The 25,080-nt window shown below is 41.9% G+C and overlaps 1 protein-coding gene across 10 annotated transcripts in view; it reads left to right on the top strand.

Moving 5' to 3' along the window:
* Positions 1-25,080, top strand: part of ANO1 (anoctamin 1) — a 272,685-nt gene that overhangs the window by 66,972 nt on the left and 180,633 nt on the right. For 5 of the 10 annotated variants that reach the window (XM_053265896.1, XM_053265834.1, XM_053265887.1 and 2 more), the window contains exon 1: positions 16,433-16,958. The exons of the other annotated variants lie outside the window; for them this stretch is intronic. In XM_053265896.1, coding sequence (XP_053121871.1) covers positions 16,913-16,958 — 46 coding nt within the window. In that variant the 5' untranslated portion in view covers positions 16,433-16,912. Of the gene's footprint in view, positions 1-16,432; positions 16,959-25,080 lie in introns of those variants that run through there. 10 annotated transcript variants of the gene reach the window in all.

Below are 25,080 nucleotides of genomic sequence, written 5' to 3'. Positions count from 1 at the left end.
CACTGCTGTACAACCTCCCTGGAAGAAGTAATGGAGGAGGGAGACAGTTGATGAGATTTGAGACTCTGAGCCATTCATTGAGGGGTCTGTGCCCCATGGGCCACCCTCTAATGACACCCCTGGGTGCATCCAGGGCCAGATTGGGAGACATGCACATACTGAGTCTTAGTGCAGAAACAGCCCCTTTGAGCTCACTGGAACGAAGTGCATAATTATATGCAAGGGGAAAAGATAGCAAAATGCAGACATAAAATATTAATCATGCCAGTGAATCAATAAAAGACTAATAGCTGTTCCAAAAACCTTTCCTGAAATGCATATTGTATATCAATTTACTGCCAAATGGTGCATCTGCACAAACTATTTCTTGGGGGAGGCTGTTAAATGCACATCCCATTTCTGTGGGCCATATTGCCTCAGTTGCCATCTGCATCAGTTGACATACTGCATCTGTCACCCACTTAGGAACTGGGCAGGGGAATCATAGGGTCTGCATGGTAGGTACATGCTAAGCCAAGAGGAGCAATGTTTGCATGGGAGTGCTCTGCATCACATTGAGCCTTTCCTTTAATGAACTCTTACTCTCATTTGAAGATACGGACTTGGATCCAAAAAAGTCCTCTTCTGCTCATGGAAGAATGTGATGGAAATGGCATAGGCTAAAACCAGTGATTGATGCCTGTAAAGGGTTTGGGAAAGCTGACATGTTCACTTATCCCCCATTTTATCAAGTCTGCTAATGCCAAGACAACTGGCTGGAAAAGGTGGACAGCCTCCTATGGACTTGTTTTATAACTGCTGTGATGCAGTCATCAGTAGTTTGGCAATTAAAACTGCATCCTGTTTCTAACAAATAGAGTTTTGTTTATCATATATCCTCCTTGCTGTAGAATGGTGGAATACTGTTACACCAGATTTTGATGTTCTTCCTAGGAGGACACAAAACATTACATTTAATGAGTGTTTCCATGAATGTCCTCACTCCTCCCATCCCCCAACTTTCTTTCCATTCTTAGGAATGCTGGCAGAATAGCTTTCATGGTCATTGCTATGTTGGTTCTTAAACTCCTAAGGCTGATACTAAGACCCTTGAGTTTAATCCTAAGAACTGCTTGTTCAGTGCTGTGATTTGCAGGATCAGGCTGTACAAAAAATAGTTTGAACAGTCAGAGTGTTTAAAATAAACAAATACTTCAATTCTGAGTCCTCTAAAGAGAGAGATTAATGAAATTGCTGTGGGCTACTCCTGAACACAAGGGATAGGGTATGTTTGTATAAATAAAGAAATAAAAGTTGCCATCTGAATCTTGGCAAACTAAGCAATTGGAATAAAATATCCACATGTACCAACTGTAGTTGTACCAGTAACAGAATCCCTTGTTTCTATGGAAGCTGATGATAAAAAGTACTTGATTCCTAAAGAAGAAAGGGAGTGTAACATTCTTTTGTAAATTGCACTGTAAGAAAAACATGCTCTTCAAACATGTAATGAAGGCTTTCAGGATGTGGCTGGCATTAACACTACTCTTAGCACTTGGTTTTGGAATTAAATTGCAAGGCATACATACATACGTATGTACACACATACACCTTTTGTTTTATAGAGCTCTGCTCTTTTGGAGATAGACATGCAGCAATAAGCAGGTGAAGGTGGATGCAATGAGTCATATAATGGAAATTTGATTGTCTTTATTTACCTGGCGACCAGCCAGCGCAGCTGGGCTATCATGAAGAGAGTTTTCCCTGTAACCAAGGAGGGACCCTATGACTCACTGATGTCTTGAGTCACCTTATTTCCCATGGTTATCCCTGCGCCAGATTATTTTACCTGAGGCTAACCTCTTTTAGAATGGTATCCAAACCACAGACGGCTGAGACTGAGTATTACCTGTGCCACACCCATAGAAAGTCTGCATTTTGTGATATTCTAAATAATCTTTCATGGCAATACTCATGGCAATACTTGCCTTAATTAACTTCTAATTAATGGCCTTTCATGAGTAAATGTCTGCTACCCAGAAATCAATGCATGTGTAGGGGAAAGTATGTGCGCTGTATTCAGTGCATGCAACAACTGCTCAGTCTTTGTACTTACACTCGGGTGGGTGGGGGATTGTGCTGTGCTTCATGTTACAGTATAGACACTTTCCCCACACAAAGACTGATTTCTGTAGAGAAAACCATAAATACCATGAGTCCCTTATTATGTACTATTGAGGAAACTCCAAATCATAATAATGAATGAGTAAAATGCAGGCATATGGCAAGTTATGTTTTGATGCCTATGGATGCTAGAAGATAATCCAGAAAAAGCACTTCTTTCTGAAATTAAATTATGTCTGACTTTAAAGATGTTAGCAGTATAAGTTGATTGTCATGGTAAATACCTGTTGGTGTTATTATCAATGAAGAGCCTGCTTTAAAAAAAATTAATTGTAAGCACAGTACTTCATTTATTTTAAAATACTTGCCCCTTCTTGTACCTGTGCTATGGATTTTTTTTAGAAATTTGACAGACTGTTATTAGCATTTCACATTGTACCCATTAATCCAGCTATTTGCCACTCTTCTTAGTGGGGTTGGGCTTATTAAGGTCTTTGGAACTAACTCAGATCTTTTAACTCCTACACTGCAGATGAAATATTTCAAAGACAGATAGGAAACAATGTCATTACTGTATCAGGACATCTGTGTCAGAAAAGCAGTTAGTAGGGAGACAACTAGAACAAAGTGATATCTAATATAGACATAAGTTGGTGATAATCAATATAACTGCTCTATCTGTTTGGGGAGATTCTTTTTCTTCCCAAACATTCTAAAAACGTGATGTATCTCACCAGGATATAAACTCAGCTTTGTTATAGCATTGATTGCTGATCTGTCATGGATGGGCCCTCATTCACATTTGAGTGTGACTCTAAAATGAAATCAGCGGTACCACAAATGTACCATATGTAAACAATGCTATTTCTAATAGGAGAGCTGGTCTTGTGGTAGCAAGCATGACTTGTCCCCTTACCTAAGCAGGGTACACCCTGGTTGCATATGAATGGGAGACTTGATGTGTGAGCACTGTAAGATATTCCCCTCAGGGGATAGAGCAGCTCTGGAAAAAGCAGAAGGTTCCAAGTTCCCTCCTTGGCAGCATCTTCAAGATAGGGCTGAGAGAGATTCCTGCCTGCAACCTTGGAGAAGCCGCTGCCAGTCTGTGTAGACAATACTGAGCTAGATAGACCAATGGTCTGACTCAGTATATGGCAGTTTCCTATGTTCCTAATCCTTTTGGATTCTTAGAATCTATGGCTAATTCTTGAGGCATTCAAATCAGTTTTAATTAATTAAATATACAAACCTCACTCTCCCGTTAGAAAGTTAAGAGCAGCTTCTATGGAGTTTCCAGTGCTTGTCGTTCGCTTTACTAATGTGATAGGATTGAATGCTCCCTTACTAAGGTTCCAGTTGTAGCTGCAGTGAAGCTGTATTCCTCTCAAACAAAACAAGAACCAAACCCAAAAAATGAGAATAAGCCAAAGCTGACTATATTTTCCCATAGAAAGTCAGCTCAGAGGTTGCTTTGTATTATATTTTAACATCTTCCATGATATTTGCTTTAAAACTTTTCAGCACAATGGATTTTTAAAGGCAATTTTTACACTATTTAAAATCATTTGAAAAGCTCTTTTTAAAGGATGTTCATCTGCTGCTATGTCATATGTCTTCTGCCATGAATCTCCATCGGGCATGGATTTGGGCCAAAGAAAAGATAATTGCCTTTGGAATGGAGGTCATAACTTTGCATCAGATCACATATGAAGGAGTAAAAAGCAGTCAGGTTAGGCTTCAATTTATCACAAATCTAGAACATTGCATACTGTACTGTAGCTCTAATAAAGTAAATAATGTGCATTTTTCAAAGTTATCTAAATCCATATTTGCACAGTGAACCATAAAAGTTATAATGAATTGAATAATGGGTATTAAAAATAAACCTAAGCACATTTACTCCTTTCCCGAGTCTTTGAGGATTACATTTTGTTAAAAGGAATCCACACTTTAAAATGTGCTTGATTTATATATTTATATGAACTGTCTTTTATATGCAATCATGTCAACTATCAAATTCCTTTTGAAAAAGATTGTTTTTAATACCACAGTGAACATGAAAGCTTAGTAAATCAAACCATTTAGATAAAGCATAGTTAAGACCACTCAAGCTTTTTCTTTCAAAAGAGAATGAACTCTGCCATCAAATATGTCCGTAGTAACTGGGAATTTATGCCATGACTTTCTAATACTAATTCTAATACCAATTTCATCTAAGTTCTCCTTTTCTGTTCTAGTTCTCACTGATATGATAAACTGGCCCCTGGGAGTAACCACTAGTGGTGGCTCCCCCATGAGGCAAGGTGGGGTGATAGCTTGTGGTACCAAATGTGCAATGGGACACTGGGTATGGACACCCAGCCCTTCGCTGCAGGCATCATCCTATCTGTCTGCAGCTGCCCACCCTCTCTTTCCTGCTTTTGCCCTCTCGGAATGCTTTCCTGCTTGCCAGCTCTGGGCCCTGCCCTCTGTCTCTTCTGTTGGGGGTTGTTAATTTTTACCCCCAGTAGGTAAAACAGCAGAGCACTAAGGAATGAGCACACACTGCAATTACAGAGTAGGTAGCAGAAGATGGTTTCGTTGTTGCAGCTATTTAGAGAAAACACATGGAGATTCTTGTAGAACTAAATACTAAGTATTTATTGGTTAAGTACACTTGGATAGGAAAGACCTAAACCTAATCTAAAGGACTACATAATGAATGGGTAAGGAAGGAGAGAGATGTTACCATCTTCTCTCTAGGAGCAGAGGAAGGATTGTGACTCAGCACAATGAATGAGAACTAGACCACACACACAGTCTCATGGAAACCATTTCCCCATGGTGCAGCCCCATGCCTCCAGGGAGCATGTGGGGGGGGGCAATCACATGGGTTGCTCCTGTCTGATTGACATTCCACCAGGAAAGAGGGGTCCAATTGGGTAAGAAAGACTCTGTAAGAAAGACTCCAACCACATGGTTCTAATATTGGCACTTCAGCCTCTGAGAAATAGTTTCCATATCACTGGGTATGTGTGTGTTGGAGGCTTAAGGCTGGGAAAAATCCAGCTTAGGGAAACTGACACTGGGGCTGGTTTGGATGATGCTGGTTTGGTTTGTGCATACTGGGCTGGTTTGGTATGTGCATACTGTGAGTGAGCACATCCTCCTCCCTCCAACACGCCAGGGTACCTTCTCTATTAGCATTAGAGGGTGCAGTTCATCTGAACTAGTATTTGTACTAGTATTTGTAGCTTGTTTAGAAGTGCAGTTTGGACTAATCACCACACACACACACACACAATTAGGGAAAGCTGTCCTTGTGTAGTGGGAACGGAGAAGCATGTGCACTCACATGTCCTGATCACATGCACTGGGCAGCAGACAAAGCATCATCCGAACTGGCCCACTATCCGTTTAGTGGAACTCATGGTAGAACTGGTTCACATATGCATATATCAGTTTATCAAATTAGTATTCAGATCATATCAATACACACCAGCTCAAATTATGTATGTTAAATGATAAAACATTAAAAATAACACCTTAAGTACATACAAAAATACTGTCCTGGTCCTGTGATGTTGCCCCAATAAGATGAGCTTCATGTCAGAGGGTGAGAGGCAAGATGAGCCACCGACATGCTGCTAGATCAAGGATTCTCAGCATTGGGTCCCCAGATGTTATTGGACTTCAACTTCCATAATCTCCAGTCCCAGTGGCCTTTGCTTGGGGATTATGGGAATTGAAGTCCAAAAACATCTGGGAACCCAACATTGAGAATTCCTGTGCTAGATGGCCAAGAGGGGTGGGGCCTTGGCTGTTTGCCAGTTGCAGCACACCCAGCCAGCAGAGCAGAGAGGATGGAAGGGAAGAAGAGGGAAATGCTGGCCCCCACGGGCTCTCACAAGGTCAGGAGGTGAACTTGCAGGAGGCCAGAAGCCACCCACAAGATTGAAAGGACTGAGTAGGTCTATTTCAAGGGAGTAGGGAGAGTAGCAATGAGAAAGAAGAGAACATGAGTGAGCTGAGTCCCCTGATTTCCATTGAGGGACAAATCACAGTGGAGGCATGTTTAGGAGAAGAGTTACTAAAATACCCTCTCCCCTATGCTGAGGCACTGAGGTAAAGAAAAGGAAGGGAAAGCAGGGCGCCTGCAACAACGGACAAATACAAACAGATATCTAATGCACCCATAACTCATTGTGACAAGAACTGGGTTGATGTTTGGAATCATTCATGTCTCACTGTGGTCTAGGGAAAGCACTTGTTGTGTCTATTCCTCTGAGAGCCACTGAGGAATATTAATATTTACATATCCGTATCCTGGGCTGTGGCGAGCATTGAAGAGAAACATGGCTGTGATCCTGCACACCATTCTGCACATTAAAGTTGGGGTCTGCATTTGAGCTCCATGAACTCTAGCTTGGCAACTGTTTAAACTGGTACCTTTTGGCACAGGACATGTTGACAATGCAAGGTCAGAATGCAGCAGCACCAACACAGCCAGCCTGGCAGAAGCTGCCCTAAAGCACAGCCATTACCAAGAGGGATGAAAAGTGGGAGTGGGTCTACTCTGATGTAAGTCAGAGCCATGCCAAAATGCATTCGGTTTAGCATCAGCCTGTAGGAAGAGAGGAACACAGGAAGCTGCTGTATACTGAGTCAGACCATTGGTTTATCTAGCTTAGTATTGTCTGCACATACACAGACTGGCAGCAGCTTCTCCAAGGCTGCAGGCTGGAATCTCTCTCAAGCCTATCTTAGAGAAGTCAGAGAAGGAACTTGATACCTTCTGCTCTTCCCAGAGCAGCTCCATCCCGAGGGGAATATCTTACAGTGCTCACACACCAAGTCTCCCATTCATATGCAACCAGGGTGGGCCCTGCTTAGCTAGGGGGTCAAGTCATGCTTGCTACCACAAGACCAGCTCTCCTTTCTTTTAAAGAATCAGTATGATTCTTACTGTAGAATCAGTATGAACCAAGGCCTGTTGAATTCAATGGACTATTATTAATAAAACTTAGGTTTGTATAGTACTTTTTGAATACACTTCATAGCATTCTCGCTGAAATCTTTAAGAACCCTGTGAAGTAGCTGATATTACCACCCATGTGCAGATGAGATCCTGAGAACAGAATCCTGCTTGAGGCCTCCTGGCAATGTGTGGCTCAGGTGAGGTTTCAGCTGAGGGCTCCCCAGCTCAGATTACCCACTTAGTCACTGCGCTGCACCATCTTTTATAAGTATGTAGAATCCCGGCGTGCATTGTTCCCGAGAGATGGAAGTGCTTGGGGGGGATGTTACTATTCAAAATGAAAAGAATGGCAGTGGGGGTGGAGCTTAGTTGTATGGCTATTTACAATGTATGGCAAACAGTTCTCAGCAAACTATTATTTTTATCAGCTCACATACAGCACAGCTTTAGGTGGGCAGTAGTGCTACCAAACACAGTTGTGCAAATGCACTCTTAAACAACTGCCAAAAATGTGTGTAGACGCAGTTGTGCAATAGTACAGCCATTATTTCCTGTGGCTGTACCACTGTGCAACTGTGTCTGCACAGTTTTCCAGTAGTTGCTCAAGAGTGCTGATGTGCAACTGTGTCAATATTGTTTCCAACCCACCTCAAAGCACAGGTGGTAGTGCTGCTGCCCACCTAATCCTGCATTACAGTACTGGGAGTGGAAGCATTACAGTAAATAACTTCCTTATTCTTAGGCTAGGATGAAGCAACTGATAGATTTCCCTTGTTTACAACTGACATACCAGCATCATTTTCATGACATCTGGCAGCCCTTCTTCTTATTGTAATGTAGTTGGCTGGGACCTAATAATGCATGAGCTAAGGAAAGCATGGGGTTCTCAAACTGGTTGCCATGAGGCTCAGATGAGACTCCATAAGAACATAAGAACAGCCCTGCTGGATCAGGCCCAAGGCCCATCTAGACCAGCATCCTGTTTTGCACAGTGGCCCAACAGATTCCATGGGAAGCCACAGGCAGGAGTTGAGGGCATGCCCTCTATCCTGCTGTTACTCCCCTGCAACTGGTACTCAGAGGCATCCTACCTTTGAGGCTAGAGGTGGCCTATAGCTCTCCGACTAGTAGCCAATGATAGACCTCTCCTCCATGAAGTTATCCAAACCCTTCTTGAAGCCATCCAGGTTGTTGGCTGTCACCACATCTTGTGGCAGAGAATTCCACAAGTGAATTATGCATTGTGTGAAAAAGTACTTCCGTTTGTTGGTCCTAGATTTCACCGTAATCAATTTCATGGGATGACCCCTGGTTCTAGTGTTATGAGAGAGGGAGAAGAATTTCTCTCTATCCACTTTCTCCACACCATGCATGATTTTATAGACCTCTATCATGTATCCCTGCAGTCATCTTTTTTCTAAACTAAAAAGCCCCAGGTGTTGTAGTCTTGCCTCATAAGAAAGGTGCTCTAGGCCCTTGATCATCTTGGTTGCCCTTTTCCAGTTCAACAATGCCTTTTTTTCTATGCGGTGACCAGAATTGTGCGCAGTACTCCAAGTGTGGTCGCACCATAGTTTTGTATAAGGGCATTAGAATATTAGCCGTTTTATTTTCAATCCCCTTCCTAATGATCCCTAGCATGGAATTGGCCTTTTTCACAGCTGCCGCACATTGAGTCAACACTTTCAATGACCTTTCCACCATGACCCCAAGATTCCTCTCCTGGTCAGTCACCGACAGCTCAGATCCCATCAGCATATACTTGAAGTTGGGGTTTTTCGTCCCAATGTGCATCACTTTACACTTGCCAACACTGAACCGCATTTGCCACTTTGTCGCCCACTCCCCCAGTTTAGAGAGATCCTTTTGGAGCTACTCACAATCTGTTTTGGATTTCATTACCCAAAAGAGTTTGGTGTCATCTGCAAATCTGGCCACCTTGCTGCTTACTCCTGCTTCTAGATCATTTATGAATAAATTAAAAAGCACTGGTCCCAGTACAGATCCCTGGGGGACTCCACTTCTTACTTCCCTCCATGCAAAATACATATGGTGACCACAAGTGTTTCCTCAACAGTCACATCCCACAAGAGTCAGAAGAGCAAACTGGTGCTTTGGTGGTCACATCACAAGTAAACAAAGAATATATTGAGTAAGACCATTAGTCCATCTAGCTTAGTGCTGTCTACGTTGACTGGCAGCATCTCTCCAGGGTTTTAGAGAGAGTCTGTCTAGCTGAAGGAGACACCAGGCAAGCAAAGCATGTGCTCTACAACGGAACCACAGCCTGCTCATTCGATGCTCTGCTGGCTGCTTTTGGGAAACCATTTATGCACAGAATCTTGAGCAAGTTGTCACAGCACTTACAACCCTGCCACAAAAAAGAGGTGTCAAAAAGAAGACAAAAGAGGAAAACAATTTTACATCTGGCCAGCAGAGTGATTTTATGCATGATGTCTGAAGATATACTGGCTGGCATTGAAACTAAGGATGAGTACACAAAAGAATATTTTGCATGTGCAATGGAGGAAAGGCGATTTTTGCTGATTTCCCTACCTACTGTCTGCAGCCCTCTGAAATGAAATCACTTCCACAACCGTCAGGGACATATTTTCCGGAGGCGTAGAGGGCTCAATGTGCACATGACAAATGCTTCCTAGTCTGGATGGTGGCTAAGTGACATTTTTCATTTCTAGAATTCCTGAAGCTGAAAATGCCAATAAGAAATGCTCATAGTGGCTTGTGTGAAAAATAGGAAAGGGTATATCTTGGAATATATTTTCAAAGACCAAGCTTTATTCTGTGGCATCCAAAAGAATCAGGAATGCCTGGGAAATGTTGAGGCTTGTAGATACTTTGTTGTGTAAGACTAGAGAAAAATTGTCTTTTAAAAATGCTAATTTGTGGTTAACTAATGAAAGCTTTTTGAGGGCACAAACTGTTCATTATCACTCTGGATACTAAAGATCATATTATACCATGGTTAACTGACTCTTCTCCAATGAAAGCCAACTGGCATCCATGGACAAGATGTCCCTAAATCAACCAGTGGTGTTCTTTCACTTCACTTCTTCAGGTTCAATTTTTATTTCTTCTTTGCCCACAGATGGATACTTACATCACAAGTAATTCAGAAATACTAGTTTCTAAGTCAAAATCTGTTTTATCAAATTATCAATATCAACTTTTAAAAATGTGTGTCTGGCTGTAGAAGTCATAGCAGATAAACTTTACACATTGGAAGACATCAAACTTTAAACTGTTTTCTCCAGAATCCAGACAAAAGTGCCAGTTCCAGGTTTCATTGGGCTTTTGGCAAACAACCCTTTAATGGCAAATAACCCTTTAGCTAGATGAGCTCGGAAAAAGTCACTCTGCCAACATCACATGAAGGCTATAGGCACAGAGGTGATCTCAGGGATCAGCAGTGGGTTGTTTTGAAGGGTCTGGGCCCTCAGCAACTGCCCAACAAGCAAATTCCTGATGCTGGCCCCACCTGACAATATATGGCCACTGGAGGTTTAGATATTGCCTGTCTCTGCCTTACTGCATTGTATGGTACTATGTTAAAAAACATGGTATGTAAACACTTCCAACATTCCAGCTAGATCTTAAAAGAGAGCCTAATAAGTGCTAATGTGTTTAGTAATAATAAGACCTCTTGCAAATCTGCTTAGCTATTTATGAAAACTGAGAAGGATCAGAGAATAGTCAAACTCAGACTAGATAAAAGGATTAAATAATCACATGGTTTATGATAAATATTCACAGAAAAAAATACAGGCAGATTTTCCGTTTCAGCGCAGAGGTCAGATTTTTTCTTTCTTTCAAAAAATCAATATCAATAAATAAATAATCTATTTCTAAGTGGCATTTCACTTTGGAGATATAGAGATGAACCCTCAAAGCTTTTATCTACAGAGCTTCTTAACAGCATCTCTTAATTATCTTTCGCCCGAACAGTCCTCAGTGGCAGAATGTATGCATGATCTTGGCTCTTTTAACATAAAGGATATGGTCCAAAACACCACCTCTTTTCCCTCTTGAGCTAGCAGCCTGTGGTTTCCAGTAGCTGCCTATTCTCATGTAGCCTGCTGGCAAAAGTATGTTAGTGACCTTTCAAGAGGAATTCTCCCTGCACATGTCAGCTGCTGCTATCATTCAGGGGTGTATTGCTCAAATGCCCAAGGTCAGTTCCCCCCTGCAAACTGCTTTGTTTAAGGTAGACGGGCTGAATTTATTATATTTATCTCTGAATGTCATTAGCCAAGTTTTATGAATACACAAAAAGGCGCCATCACTGTGAGGGCTTCCCTCACCCCCACCCCGCTTCTTTTAACATTGCTGCAGCCAAACTGGGCTGAGGAGTCTTTAGCATTTGCTGAAAAGCTTTACATATTTCACAGTTACAAATCAGTAGGTCACCACAGTGAGGAACAAAGAAAATGGTAACTGACTTTCAGGTGTGTCTTTGAGATAGGTGCTAATTGGGATGCCAGTGTGGAATAATGGATAGCTAGCATGGATCAGGGAGACCTGGGTTCAAATCTCTGCTGTGCCATGAGGGTCACTGGGTGGCCTTAGCTAAGTCACTCCCTCTCAGTCTATTCTACCTCACACAGCTGTTTTGATGGGATAACAGTCAAGAACAACAGCAGCTGTGCACAAAAAGTATCTTTCATTCCTGACTGAAACAAACAGTCTGTTACTATCATTATTTTAAAGAGGCTTTGAGAGGGTTTACTGCCTTATGATACTGGCCAAGCAGTCATCCATACTGGGAAGGTGTGCAAATCCAGCTCCCTGATTTTAACTGTAAAGACTCTGCCTCTTGGTGAACATCTTGAAATGCATCTGGAAGAAAGGCTATTGTCCTTCCTTCCACAGCCATTTGTTGCCATCCTCTGCCCCCCCTCCCACTATATATTTTGTGCAGCTCTTTCATCCTCTTGTACAATTGATCACATGGGATAACCCCATGCCACCCAGAACTTATTGGAGGAAAGGCGGAATGCAACTGTCAGAGCAGTCCAGTGGTTCCAGTTACCCCTGTGGCCACTTACCCAGGTGTAGCTTTCATGAAACTTAGTCAGGATTTTTCAGCCTCCTGGTCGGGGGTCTACTCGTGAGTTGCTGTGGTGTGGAGCCGCGCTGCGGCAACTCACGATCGGAAAGCCCAGGTTAGCAGAGTGCTTGCTCCGCTAACCTGGGCTTAAGGCAGGGGCAATTAAGCGGGTTACCTGCTTTGACTAAACTGGGCTCGGCTGCAAGCCCGGTGAGTCTCACGATCGGTGGGAAGCAGGCTAAGCACCCTTAGCCCGCTTTCCACTGATCATGAGAATAGCTTCTCAATTCAGCAAAGACAGAGCTGACATTACTGAAATGTTTGTGCAGGGTGATGGATGAGACATGAGAGAGGGGACAGAGGATTTGGCTTCTTCCAGTCCTCCTGCCCATGACATAGGAACATAGTAAGCTGCCTTATACCAAGTCACACCATCTAGCTCAGTATTGTCTACACAGACTGGCAGTGGCTCTTCCAAGGTTGCCGGCAGGAGTCTCTCTGAGCCCTATCTTGGAGATGCCAGGGAGGGAACTTGCAACCTTCTGCATGTTCTTCCCAGAGCAGCCTTATCTTCTAAAGGGAATTTCTTACAGTGCTCTCATGTAGTCTCCCATTCAAATACAAATCAGGGTGGACACTGCTTAGCAAACAGATTGCTAGCACAAGACCAGTTCTCCATCTCCACCCATTTTAGGCCTTTGGCTAACTTGCAGTAGTGGTGGACTTACACCATTATAACTTTACTCCAGTGTAACTCTGGAGATGGTTTGATGTATTTCAAGATATCCTGATGGAGGAGACTTACAATAGGTCTCAATAGGAGACCTATTGAATTCAATGGATGACGGGGTTGCTACAGACCTTTTGTTTTGTTTTGTTTTGTTTTGTTTTGTAGCATAGGATTGTAACACAAGAATATGTAGTGGCATATTGCTCACCTAAGGGCACAAAAATTACAACTTTTGCAATAGCTGAATGCTTGTATCATCTTGCAAGCCTTCTCAGACGCTTACCTGCCTTCTCTTCCTGTTATTTTTAAGTACTTCAAGCTATATAAATTATTATTTAAAGGATCAAGCACAAGTTGACATTGCCCACATGACTCATTTTATTCTTTCTCATTCTCTATACAAGAAGACGATTTGATGCAATGGAAACCTACTTTCTCATCACTGATGCCTCCAGTTTAACAAGGTCCAGCCGGAGAAAAACAAGCCTCATGATTAGTGGGATTGTCAGATACGATGTATTCCAAGAACAGCTGTCTTTTGAAATATCATATTTTGTATTTCAGATAGGTGCATTTGCATAGTACATAATATATGTCCAGTAACAACTAAAAAATAAGTTGTCATAAGTCCATGAGGATTTCTTCTGTGAACTTCTATGGGCTGCATGCATGGCTGTAAAATAAAGACACATCTGTCTTGTTCTATGGGGCTTTGCTAATAATATAATATAAACCATGGTTGTGCTAATCTAGAGTAAAAACCTCGGGGCGTAAGAAGCACTACATCAACTCACAGCTCTACAAAACACACACCACATTTGCAGCATTGTTATTAACCCTCCTGCTCTTAATGATCACATGCCCTGCTGTACAAAACTAAGAAATAAAATACCACACCAAAGCTTATTAAGCATGCTCCCTGACCCATCCCAGTTCTGTCCAACCCCGATGTTATCAGAATCCCCTTCAAACTGGCAAGCTCCTTCCACAATTGTCAAACTACTATATGCTTTAAAAAGCACTTGACCATGAAACTTCTGGTAGCCCTTTAAGGTTTATGGCCTATAGGGCTGCACCAAGATAATCAGTGCTGGTTAAGAAAGATATCTTTATTTAAATGCATTAAATGTGAATCTTTTAATTAGACTTACAGATTTTAACATTGCTTTAATTTTTCAATTATTTTAGTGTTTTAACTATTTAATTTTGTTTTTATTTTGTATTGTTTTATTGTAAACTGCCCAGAGATATAAGTTTTGGACAGTATATATCAGACAGACAGACAAGACAGACAGACAGATAGATTAATTTAAAGCCCATTATCACAATCAGGCTGCCGGGGGGGGGGGGTGCAGTGGAGAAGGCTACAACAGCTCACCTTCCCTGAAGATGATCCGGAAGTGTTGCTGGGCACACACCATCCCAGCCCCCAGAAATCCCCCAATGCACTGTGCACTCACACAGCAACTACCAGGAGCCAGGTCCCCACCCCCAGCAACAACCAGGAGCCCACTCCTGTGTCAGCGCAGGCTGGGAGCAGCCGGTGTTGACACATGAGCCCATGTTAAGGGCATGCCCATGTTAAGGCCTATGTGCTTGCATCCTTAACCTTGGCTAACTGGCGGGTTTGCCGTCCGGGCTCTGCTAGGAGCCACACAGCTCCAGGCAGTTCTAATGGGCAGCCTAGCCCCAGCTTAGCTGCCTTAGCCTGGTCTTGGCTGCATGTGAGAACAGCCTCGTATTCTTCTTGATCTGGGTTTCAAGAAAACTAGGGGTGGCACTATCCCATTACCTTTAGCTGACCTACACACCGAGAAAGAGATTCACTTGAATAGGTAGGATGCCAGTTAGATGTTTAACCCCCTCTCCAAGTCTCTTTGTTACATGTACATAAATTAATATGTATACTGTAGATGATGATGCACAGACATACACATACTTGTAAAGTATATCAAATAGAAGTGTCTCACCAGAAGAGTGTACAAGCTAGCCTAACATACAAAACAAGTTCAGTGGTGACAGAAAGGCACTCAGCACTTGCTCAGAAACCCTTTCATCTTCAACTGACATATAGTTGCAAAGAAAACAGTTGCTGCCTGATACAGATAGCACAGGTCACAGCGGGGAGATTTTGAATAAGATATGCATCCAAACACACTGGAACTTCATGGTCAACATATACTGTGATGTCCAGTCCAGTCCAAACCACCCTCTGACTGCTCACAAAGCAAACAAAGATGACTGCAGGACCAGTCATTTCTTCAGTAAATGTAACTAGAGGAGAGAGCAATGCAATGCAGGTTCCTTGCTTCAGTATTCGAAGCCCCTAGGTTACTAGTGCTGAGGCAGCCAAATGAAGATGCTCTGAAGTCAGACTGACTCCTGAGTCCTGAAACAGCACAAAGGGTCCCAGAATTGCACATCTTCAACCCTCCTGCAGATTTTGGGCTACAGCTCCCATAATCCTGACTACTGGCCATTGTGGATGCTGGGAGCTGTAGCCCAAAAAAACAGCTGGACAGCTGTAATTGTGCAGCCACATTGCTCAATATGGCATATGTAACGTATTTAAAATATGTTAAATAAATAAATAGCCCTGGAAGCAAGTGACTGGACCACATGTACATAGCTGGAAAGATTCTTATTCTATTTCTGTGTCTTTGGGTCTCCCAAGAACTAGAAATGTGCAGTACTGGGAAAAACTCTATTAAGCGGCAGGAAATACTTCAGCATTCACAACGAAATCACAGTGCCAGCCTCTGATCTGGTCCTTGTGACTGTCATTCACCACTGAATTAATACAGCCAGATCCAGGCAACTGATATTATGGGGTTCAGGGGTGTAGCTAGGGGAGAAGGGGCTGTGTTCACCCCTCTCCCTGGTGGCCCCTGGGATAATGAAGAAAACAGGGAGAGATGGAGCTGTGGGCCCGGGTTCTTTGAACCTATCTGCTCAATTATAGCTATACCCCTGGTGGGGTTTCCAAGGCTGGTGTGTGAGCCCCCATGTCTTCCGCTGTACTCATTAACAATGGACAGTAATTGCATGGGAGGGCAAACCATTTCTTTTGCATACTTAAAAGCAGTCTTGGTATCTTTGGTGTTACCCATGCCAATGCAATTAGCTTTGGCATAGAAAGCAGGCTCTGGGCTGGGTCCTCTTCACCACAGCTGAAGGGGAAAAATGAGTCTGCAGTGAAAGACGGCAAAGTGACGCTCGCCAGGGCAAGCCAAGTTAACCAAGAGGCGTTGTCCAACGGCTCCAGCCTATGTTGTGGCTAGAGTCCGCCGAGGCTGGGTTTTGTGGAAGCTGCCGCCGAGGCTGTTGCCTCCTCCCTCCCCTCCTTGCAGTCTCAGCTCAGGCAAGGAACAAGCAACGTTTGAATTGGCGGGCTGCATTTGCGACCACGCGGAGGAAGAGGAGGAAAGAAGACGTCGAGCGGCGACCACCGCCAGCCTGGCGCGTCCCTCGCCTGCGACTGCTGCACCTCTTCTTCTCCGGCCGGAGTCACGTGGCGGGCTGGCTTCAGCTCAGCAGCAATACTCAGGGAGAGCCCGGCAGGGATCAGAAGCGTTGCTATTTAAAGGCAGTTCCTCTCTCCGCCTCTCTCTTTGCCAGGGAGTTCCTCAAACCCTGGGATCAGCATCAGTTTCAAATCTCTGTGCACCAGGCAAAGGTTGCACCCTTCCTTGACTTTGTATGCGTGTGCGCGCGCGCGCGCGCGCGTGTGAAGCAGCACAGCCGCTCTTAGAGTCTCTGCCTCCAAAGTGGGACGCTTCATAATTTTTTCCCCTCTTTTGCATTCTTAAGGCTGCCTTCAGTTGATGGAATCCCTAGCATGAAATAACATGTGTAGGGCTGCCCTTAAGTAGTAGCTGTTTCCTGAAAATATGCTTGCTGCCTGTCAGACGTAGCTGCAGCGTTAGTTAGTTGCCGCCTTGAATGAAACTCCTCAGGGGAGAGAGAGAGGAAGGAAGGAAAATATCCCTGCAAGCTCCTGAAGGCATTTCTCTGGCACACCAAGTTTGCAGCGCAGCCTCCCAGACTTGGCTAAGAAATGGATAAGGATGGCATTGATCTTCACAGAATTCCCTGCGAGTCATGTAAGTGTTCTGTAGTAATGGGAAGGATGCAAAAAGATGTCGAGCTTGGCTAGGGGATGTCAGAGCAATATGAGTTTCTTCTGCTTTAGTAATGCTTTCTGGAAAGCAAGTTATTAAAACCCCCTCTCTTCTCCCATTAAACATAAAAGGCCTTCATAATGATTATTATAAACTGTAAAACGATTGCTCTGTTTGAACATATGGGAATTATTTCAGAATCATCACAGCCCTCAGCTTTCTTTTCTTTAAATTCAGTGCAGGAATCTTTACAAGCTTGTCTTTAAGAAACTTCTTTATCTGAGACTAATTTTGAACATCTTGTTTCACACTTTTGAATTCAGAAGAAACAAAGTTTTCACAGGTGTATGTTTTCAGGCATGCAAATGTGGAAATGAGCTGTTATATATGTGGAAATGAGCATCACATAAAGATTAATGCTGAAATGTGTATTAAGTGAAGTACAGATTATAGCCAGTATTATACATATACATGAAATAGCCTGTATTACTGTTGCCTATATGATATTTACTTCCTAACAGATGATCACAGAATAGTACTTGTTATTGTACTGATTGTACTGATTTGAATGTGTGTGCAACTTAACCAGAACCAGTTGAGCGTCTGTAATCAATCAATCAATCAATCAATCAGTCTTGTGATACCTGGTATATGCTGGTCTGATAAGCAGTTTCGTTAACTAATAAGAATGCAGAATACCTACATTTTAGCAAGGTGAACCTGTTCTCTGACTCAGAAGTTGCTATCTAAAAGCTGAAAACTTTAGGTAGCACTCCCCTTAGAAATAAGCCCTTGGCACATCTGTGTCTACCTGTATGTCTTAATGCACATCTTCCTTTGTGTGTTTTTTCATGGCTGGAAAACAATGACATAACCAGTGTCCATTGATTCAGTTTTCCTTCTACTTTAGAGGGTGTTATAGAACTGAGCTGTTAATCTTGAACATGCTGAAACACATGACTGTCCAGCTGAACTGTATACAAATGAAGTAAATTTAGAATGGCACAGTTTATAAATTCCATGCTTTATAATCAAGATGCCAAATCAGACTGTTTACTTCTAAAAATAGCATGGGGAGCCCTTTTCTTTACTTCCTTTCTTTAAATTCCCATGAAGAGCCAGTATCCTGCAGTTGCTTATTAAACAGCCAGATATTGAACTGGAGTTGAGCCCATATCTAAAAGTAACATTGTATGCTCATCAACTCTCACCAGCCAGAGTGTCTTGCGCTCCTAAAGAAAAAAGAAAAAAAGAGGGACACTTAGGAAATTAGCTTGACATAAATCAGCTGGGCTTTCGACCAAAATACTGCTTCTTTGCTGATTAAGTACCCTCTGCTAACTGACTATGATCAGTGTAGCATGGGAGTTCCAGATAGTTTCATTTCAAAGTTGTGCATCAGGGAGAGTTTTTAATTTTTTTTTTAAAATGCAAAACGTAGAAAGCTAAGGTGTCATCCAAGGACATAAATCAATGCAAAGGTTCAATGTACGAATATATCAAAGGATGGAACATTACTCATGGAGCGTGATGGAAGCTATTTGTCAGTAGACATCTCTGCAAGGAAAGTGAAAATCTACTTGAAAACTATTTAGAAAGAGCCTATAAGGAACAGACATTAGCAGGCACCTGTTATAGTTAAGTGCTAGCATCAGTTATACTGCTGAATATGATTTTAATTTTTTCTTCTGCATACACATACACAGGTCCATAAATGCCCTGATAAATCAGGAACTTGTCTGCATGATTGTGCCAAGCATGTCCCTCATGATAATTTCAGGATCAAATGGCTCTACAGATTTTCATTCCTTTCATTGAATTTCAGAGATTCAGAGTTGGAACTGCACACAGGACATTGTTGATCTATGGAACTTATTGCCATGGTGTGTGTGTGTGTGTGTGTGTGTGTGTGTGTGTGTGTGTGTGTGTGTGTGACATAACTAATATGTGCATTATAAAAAGACTAGACATATTCTTGCAGGACAGCTATATATTAGCCAAATATTAGGGCATGCATCCCCATTATTTGAGAACAATCTATTCATGGCTTTTATTTCTGGGCTGCAGTTTCACTAAATATTAAACGAGTCCATGTTGAAGATTGAATATAGAGTTAGATAGATTGTTGCTCTGCTTCTCTGAAGCTGTTATTTCATTCTTGTGGCTTGCTTTTTAGCCTACTTTCATTAAGGAAAGTAAGCTTATGAGATCTCCCGGCATTATGTGTTCGTGAGTTTGTGTCTGTGTGTGTGTCCCCCTATCAACTTCACAATGCTTGGACCAATATGAATTAAATTGGGTACAGTTGTAGGGACACATATGGACACCTCAATGACATAGTTTGTCATTATGTCATCCACCCCAATTCAAGATGGTGGACATGTGAACATTTGAGCCACAAGTGGGCTAACTTGTGAAGATGGTAATTACAAATTAATATTGTAGTGAAAGGAAAGTACGCAGATTAATTCTTACCAGAACAACTTGTTGTTATAGAGATATTCTGCAGAACATTTTGTGATTATCTTCTCTTTTAACTTCATAACTCACTTGTTAGCTGCAAGCAGAATAAATATGAAGAAGGGTCATTTTTCTCATCCAAGTGTAAGCAAGAATGTCATTTTATTGTCTTTCAGTAAATAAATGACTTTTGGACCATTGTTCCTTGTGTGGGAGATTAAAATAAAGAACAATATGAACCCTAATTTTAAGAGCTGTAGACAGTCAGTCTGTGATTACTTTTGACTATGGTGAAATTTAAATTTAATGTCATCAGTATCCTGCCTTGTATGAATCTGTTATTTCAAAAGAGAGAGGATTTTTGTTCCTCTTTTAGAGCCTCACCCTTGAATAAACCAACATCTGACATTTGGCAAAGCTCTTTCCTTTTCTTGAAGTACCATGATAGGAGAAGTTGCACTGAGTGGATTATCTACTGTACTTAGTTTTCATAAAGGGATAGAAAACCCCTTTTGGAATACAGTCACCTTGTGCATCTGAGTCATTGGAATTCTCTTTCATGAGTTTGTGGTTTCATTAAGGGAAAGAGTAAATGAGATGACTGCTTGCCTGCTCTGTCATAATCCTTCAAGCTCATAGGCATGTTACCCTGTGAGGCAAGCATTACTGATATTTCCAGCAAAAGTTTATGCCGGTTTCTTAGTGTGGCCTGAGTGTATATGTAAAACACCAACACAGGGCAGGGCAGAGTCATCTTTGAAAAAAGTAGCATTAATTAACTTCTTGTTGTTTCTAAGGGAACTGCATTACCAGGTGGCTTGTTTGACAGATCCACATTCTGAGGTTGTTATGCCAGGGCTATGTATCCATTCTAAGCCTAGTTAAAAGATTTGTCAAGCCTCATAGACAGTAGAGATGGAAAGCATGGCAAAGTCCAGTCCTCTCCCTAATCCTGCTCATGACCTCCACAGGCACACACAGCTGAAGCAGAAACGTTGGCCTATAACAATATTTTGTAACCCTATTAATAAACCTAGCCAAGCTTTCATCATTATGACAGATATGTAGAGGTAGGAGCTTTATATTGCACTTCCATAGGGTGCCTCTTGTTGGATGCTGAGACACAATGTTGGGGGTGGTGGGAAGCTTTTGTACCCACTGTAAAATCCCCAAGTGCAGCACTTTATTTTTCCCCATGGAGATGGATAGCAACCATTCACATTTGGGGATATCAAGATATTTGGACTAAATCTGCTTCCTGCTCTGGTGGCCTCAGCCACTCAGAATGAAACCTTCTCCTTGTGAACCACCTAGAGCTAGAGGCAGGATGGCTGGCTGGCTGGGAAGATAATATTGACCTAGTTCTCACTGAGAATAGAAACCTGTCTGGGCTATACCACTTCAGTGTGTGTGTGTGTAAAGCTACCTAGTCTAGCCTTTCCCCTGAAATGTTAGTTTTCTATCTGCTAGAGCATTAAAAAAAGAATCAGCAGAAGCATTCAGTTATGTGAACCTCCCCATACCTGTCCCATTGGTCTGATGTGGTAAGACCCGGACGTAGGTTTACCATCTCAGTGAGAACTAGCTACTAGATTTGTCTTTTTATTCATGCTAGAGTGTGATGGGATACTAGAAGAATGGGATGGCTTGTTGGGAACTGGTTTTTGTACATATGTGGGTATATGCATGTAACAAATAACCCAGTTATTGCAGGGAATCAGCCCTTGCTGATTATAGTGGGTTACTAAAAAATAATTGGAACTGTGAACTCCACACACCAGAGGTAATTATTTGCATGATAATGTATGAAAGAGTGGCCATGAATTGCAAATAATTGCAAGTAACATATTGCAAAATATGATTATAATTTTTTTCTGATTTTAAAGCTGAATTCTTTTCATGCAAGAAAGCGAGAGACAGAGGGAGAATGAAAGAACTAAAGAGTTGTTCATCAAGTTCAGAACTAGATTGTTCCGATCTTGTCAGGGACTGCTGGCTTCCCTTTGGTTCACTTTAACCTCTAATTCACCTGTATAAGAAAGAAGAGGTTGCATACCCTACAATATTTCACAGAAAAACTAGGAATACTCTTATTCAATAAATGCACAAGAATATCCCTGTTTTAATTTCTAAATTGTTGGAGGGTATGCAATCTCTGCTTAAGTAGTGTTCAACCCCAATTTTAACACGAAGAGCCACACCACCAATTTTTTTGAGAGCCTGGTCTAAACATGCAGCAAAATGAGTAAGTGGAATGGGCTTGAATTGAGGTGGTGGAATGGCCTATAACACTTCTGACTGCAGATGGCGTATTCCATTTTTGAATGTGCCTCCATAGAAAAACTCTCACCACTAGTGCATGACAGAGCTTTTCTCCCAGCCCTCTCTTGCTCTGCTAGTTTTCATGTGGGGGAGCATTAAAAAGTATGTTTCTCCACCTGCACTCTGAATTGGAATGACTTATTCTACCAGTTCAGCATCATGCTTCTTCATGTATAGTTTCGAACATCAGTAAAAGCTCCTTTCCATATATTGCTCATTTACTTTGTAATATCATCTCCTGCAGTACTGTTTTATGAGTTTGGAACTATTTTAGAAGGTGTTTTATAATGCTAATGCAGACACTAAATTTGCTGGAGAAACTGGTAAGATTTTATGGCAGTTTCTCCCCCTACCAATATCAGGAATAAATTCAATTGTACGAAAAACAATCAGTGGATGTGGGAGTGGGATATGTAGTGGAGATTCAGCATGCACAACGAAGGTGAACCACTCCCTTCCCATTGAGTCTCCTCTACATTTACCCCCTACCCTTGCATTTGCATTACCTCACAAAGCTCAAACTGAGGGCACATGCTTGCTGAGATAACATATAGTTCTACCCTTAGGCAGATATGTTAGTAAGATGAACATATCAAAACATGTTCAGCAACATTTACTATCCAGGCAGGAGGATGTGGAGGAATAGAAGAAAAGCAGTCCACTGGGGCGTTTTGTCCATGTGTGTACTCCATACACTCCTCCACACATTTGATATTTTGATTTGACATTTCCTCTTTGGGGGAGGGAGCTAAAAGTTGAAGCATGGCAACTTACACTAACAACAATTTTAAAAGGCGTTTCCCAAATATAAAACACAAAATGGAGGATCCATTGGTTAATGAGGGATAGGTAAAGTATGCTGTCAATTCCGTGTCCACTCCTGGTGACCACAGAGCCCTATGGTTGTCTTTGGTAGAATACAGGAGGCGTTTACCATTGCCATCTCCTGCTCAGTATGAGATGATGCCTTTTAGCATCTTCCTATATCGCTGCTGCCCAATATAGGTGTTGCCCATACCAGCGGGGATTCAAACTGGCAACCTCTGGCTTGCTAGTCAAGTCACTTCCCTGCTGCACCATTAGGTGGCTTAATGAGGGATAGATACCAGAAAATAAGGACTATAAATAGGGATAGTTGGGGTATATATGGTTGAAGTGAAATTTGGCCTAGAGTTGAGGTGAGAAAATAGGTAGAATACATTTGGTACTCTGTTGATAGTGGAAAAACCCCTCAGGTCATAGTGTTCATATGCATTTAAGGTCTTGCAAGCCCCTGAAGGCTTCACATTCATGTTACTGCCCTTTCTGTTCAATGGGATTTTTCCAGGATAAAAAAACTATCCATTTTTAGAATAGAACTTCCAGATCAAGTCTATAGGTTTATTGCATTTCTGCACTTGGAAACCCTGCCACTATTTCCATTGCAAATAAAGGTGATGAAGTATTTCATGCTAATAATTAATCAATACTGACAAGAGACTAATAACCACTTTGATTTAATTAGGCCTCCTTTCTCATCCCTGAAGCTGACAGTCACACACATCATTAGCTTTATATATTAATTTGAAATCATCACCCATTCATTTATGGAGATTGATACATGTTCAGCACAGTTCTTGTGAGGAAGAACTGCCAGTAGATTAAATGGCAGCAGGATACATTTTCCAACCCAACTTTTCAAGGGGTGGTTTACAAGCAGGGAGGGTTGCCTGTAGAGCTGGAAAACTGAGAGATATTCAGGTGTAGTGTTTCTAGTGTAGGTGTAAGGAAAAGGTTGCGTTGTACTTAAGAATGGGAGGGGGGCACCTCCAGCTGCAGACAGTAAGTACAGCACAAATTTTAAAAAATGTGATCAATACTACAATATTTGGGATAGTATCAGCTTGCTCAGTAAGAATCTTGATAAGTGTGAGAATGCACTGCCAAAAGGGAAAAGGGGAGAGAAGTACACTTTCTGTTTTTAAATGTATTTCTAGATCTTGGTTATTTTGAGAGAGAAAAGTATGTTGAGAAAGTCCTGGAGGGAAATATGATTCATTCACCATATTCACTTTTATTGGCCCCCAGAAACTGAACTTTAGGAAGCAAATACAAATAAAAACAAAAACCCTGACCAAGGGTTATCATAGACTTTTAACAGGCTCCAGTGACTTTTTTAAGGGTTATCATAGACTTTTAACAGGCTCCAGTGACAATGTTCAGTGCCCAAGACCTTGTACAATTGCTTATTTCACAAAGAGGATGTTCTAATCCAATTAGTGCTTTGCTGAAATGGAGGTGCATTTCAGGAACATTTTTTCATTCCTCCCATAAGGTATACTCCACTTTTTAGCATGTTTTATGCCTTTTTGTCAGAAGATGTGAAACTCTTTGGAGGATGGAGGGGGAGTGTCAGAAGAGGGAATGCATTCCTAGTGTTAAGACAAAATGAGCCCTGTTCACGAGAGTGCCTGTAAATTATACCCCTGCACTTACATGTGCTAAAATCCTGTCCCCACTTCCCATGACTGCACATTTGTCTGAAGATACAAATGCTGTGGAGAGAGTTTCCTATTATTAGAATGTTGAGGTGCCCCTTGGTCTTTTGGGACATTATTTCATACATGTGTACAGATGTCTGTACACATGTACAGTATTTTTGTGTGAATGACTGGAAATGTGTTCATTTTAAAAGTGAAATGGCCCATTCAAATGCAAGGTGCAGATAGGAAGTATACTGTTGCATGTGCATTGAACATTATGTGTGAATAACTACACTGTACACAGATTGTATGTACATCCAACCTAACATCTGAATAGAGCTCCTGTGTTTTAATCACAGGGAAAATCTCTCCATGAGTACTGTGTTTGTCTCACTTACTTTCACTGAGATGTTTGTTCAGATGCACATTTCCCATCCCCATTCTGCCCTGAAACATGTGTAAATACATAAGACTAGAGGTGGATTGGGGCAAAGGATAGGGAAGATCGGTCTGGTTCTCTGGTCAGGTGAGCATCATTCCCTCTCTCCCACACACACATTTAGAGTGTGGATTTTATTTGCCCTCCGTAATTTCATTGCATAGCCAAATCTCATTGGTTAGTTGGTGCAGCAGGGTAAACCAGGAAGGAGAGTTGGTCTTGTGGTAGCAAGCATAAATTGTCTCCTTTGCTAAGCAGGGTCTGCATTAGTTTGTACTTGGAAAGTTTTTAGAATGTGAGCCCTTTGGGGACAGGGAGCCATCTTATTTGTTATTTCTCTTTGTAAACTGCCCTGAGCCATTTTTGGAAGGGCGGTATAGAAAATCGAATTATTATTATTATTGTTGTTGTTATTGTGATA

Source organism: Hemicordylus capensis, chromosome 1, assembly GCF_027244095.1.
Source record: "Hemicordylus capensis ecotype Gifberg chromosome 1, rHemCap1.1.pri, whole genome shotgun sequence".
Taxonomy (NCBI): domain Eukaryota; kingdom Metazoa; phylum Chordata; class Lepidosauria; order Squamata; family Cordylidae; genus Hemicordylus; species Hemicordylus capensis.
The sequence above is the reverse complement of the archived record's forward strand: the minus strand, read 5'-3'. Positions and strand labels throughout refer to the sequence as shown.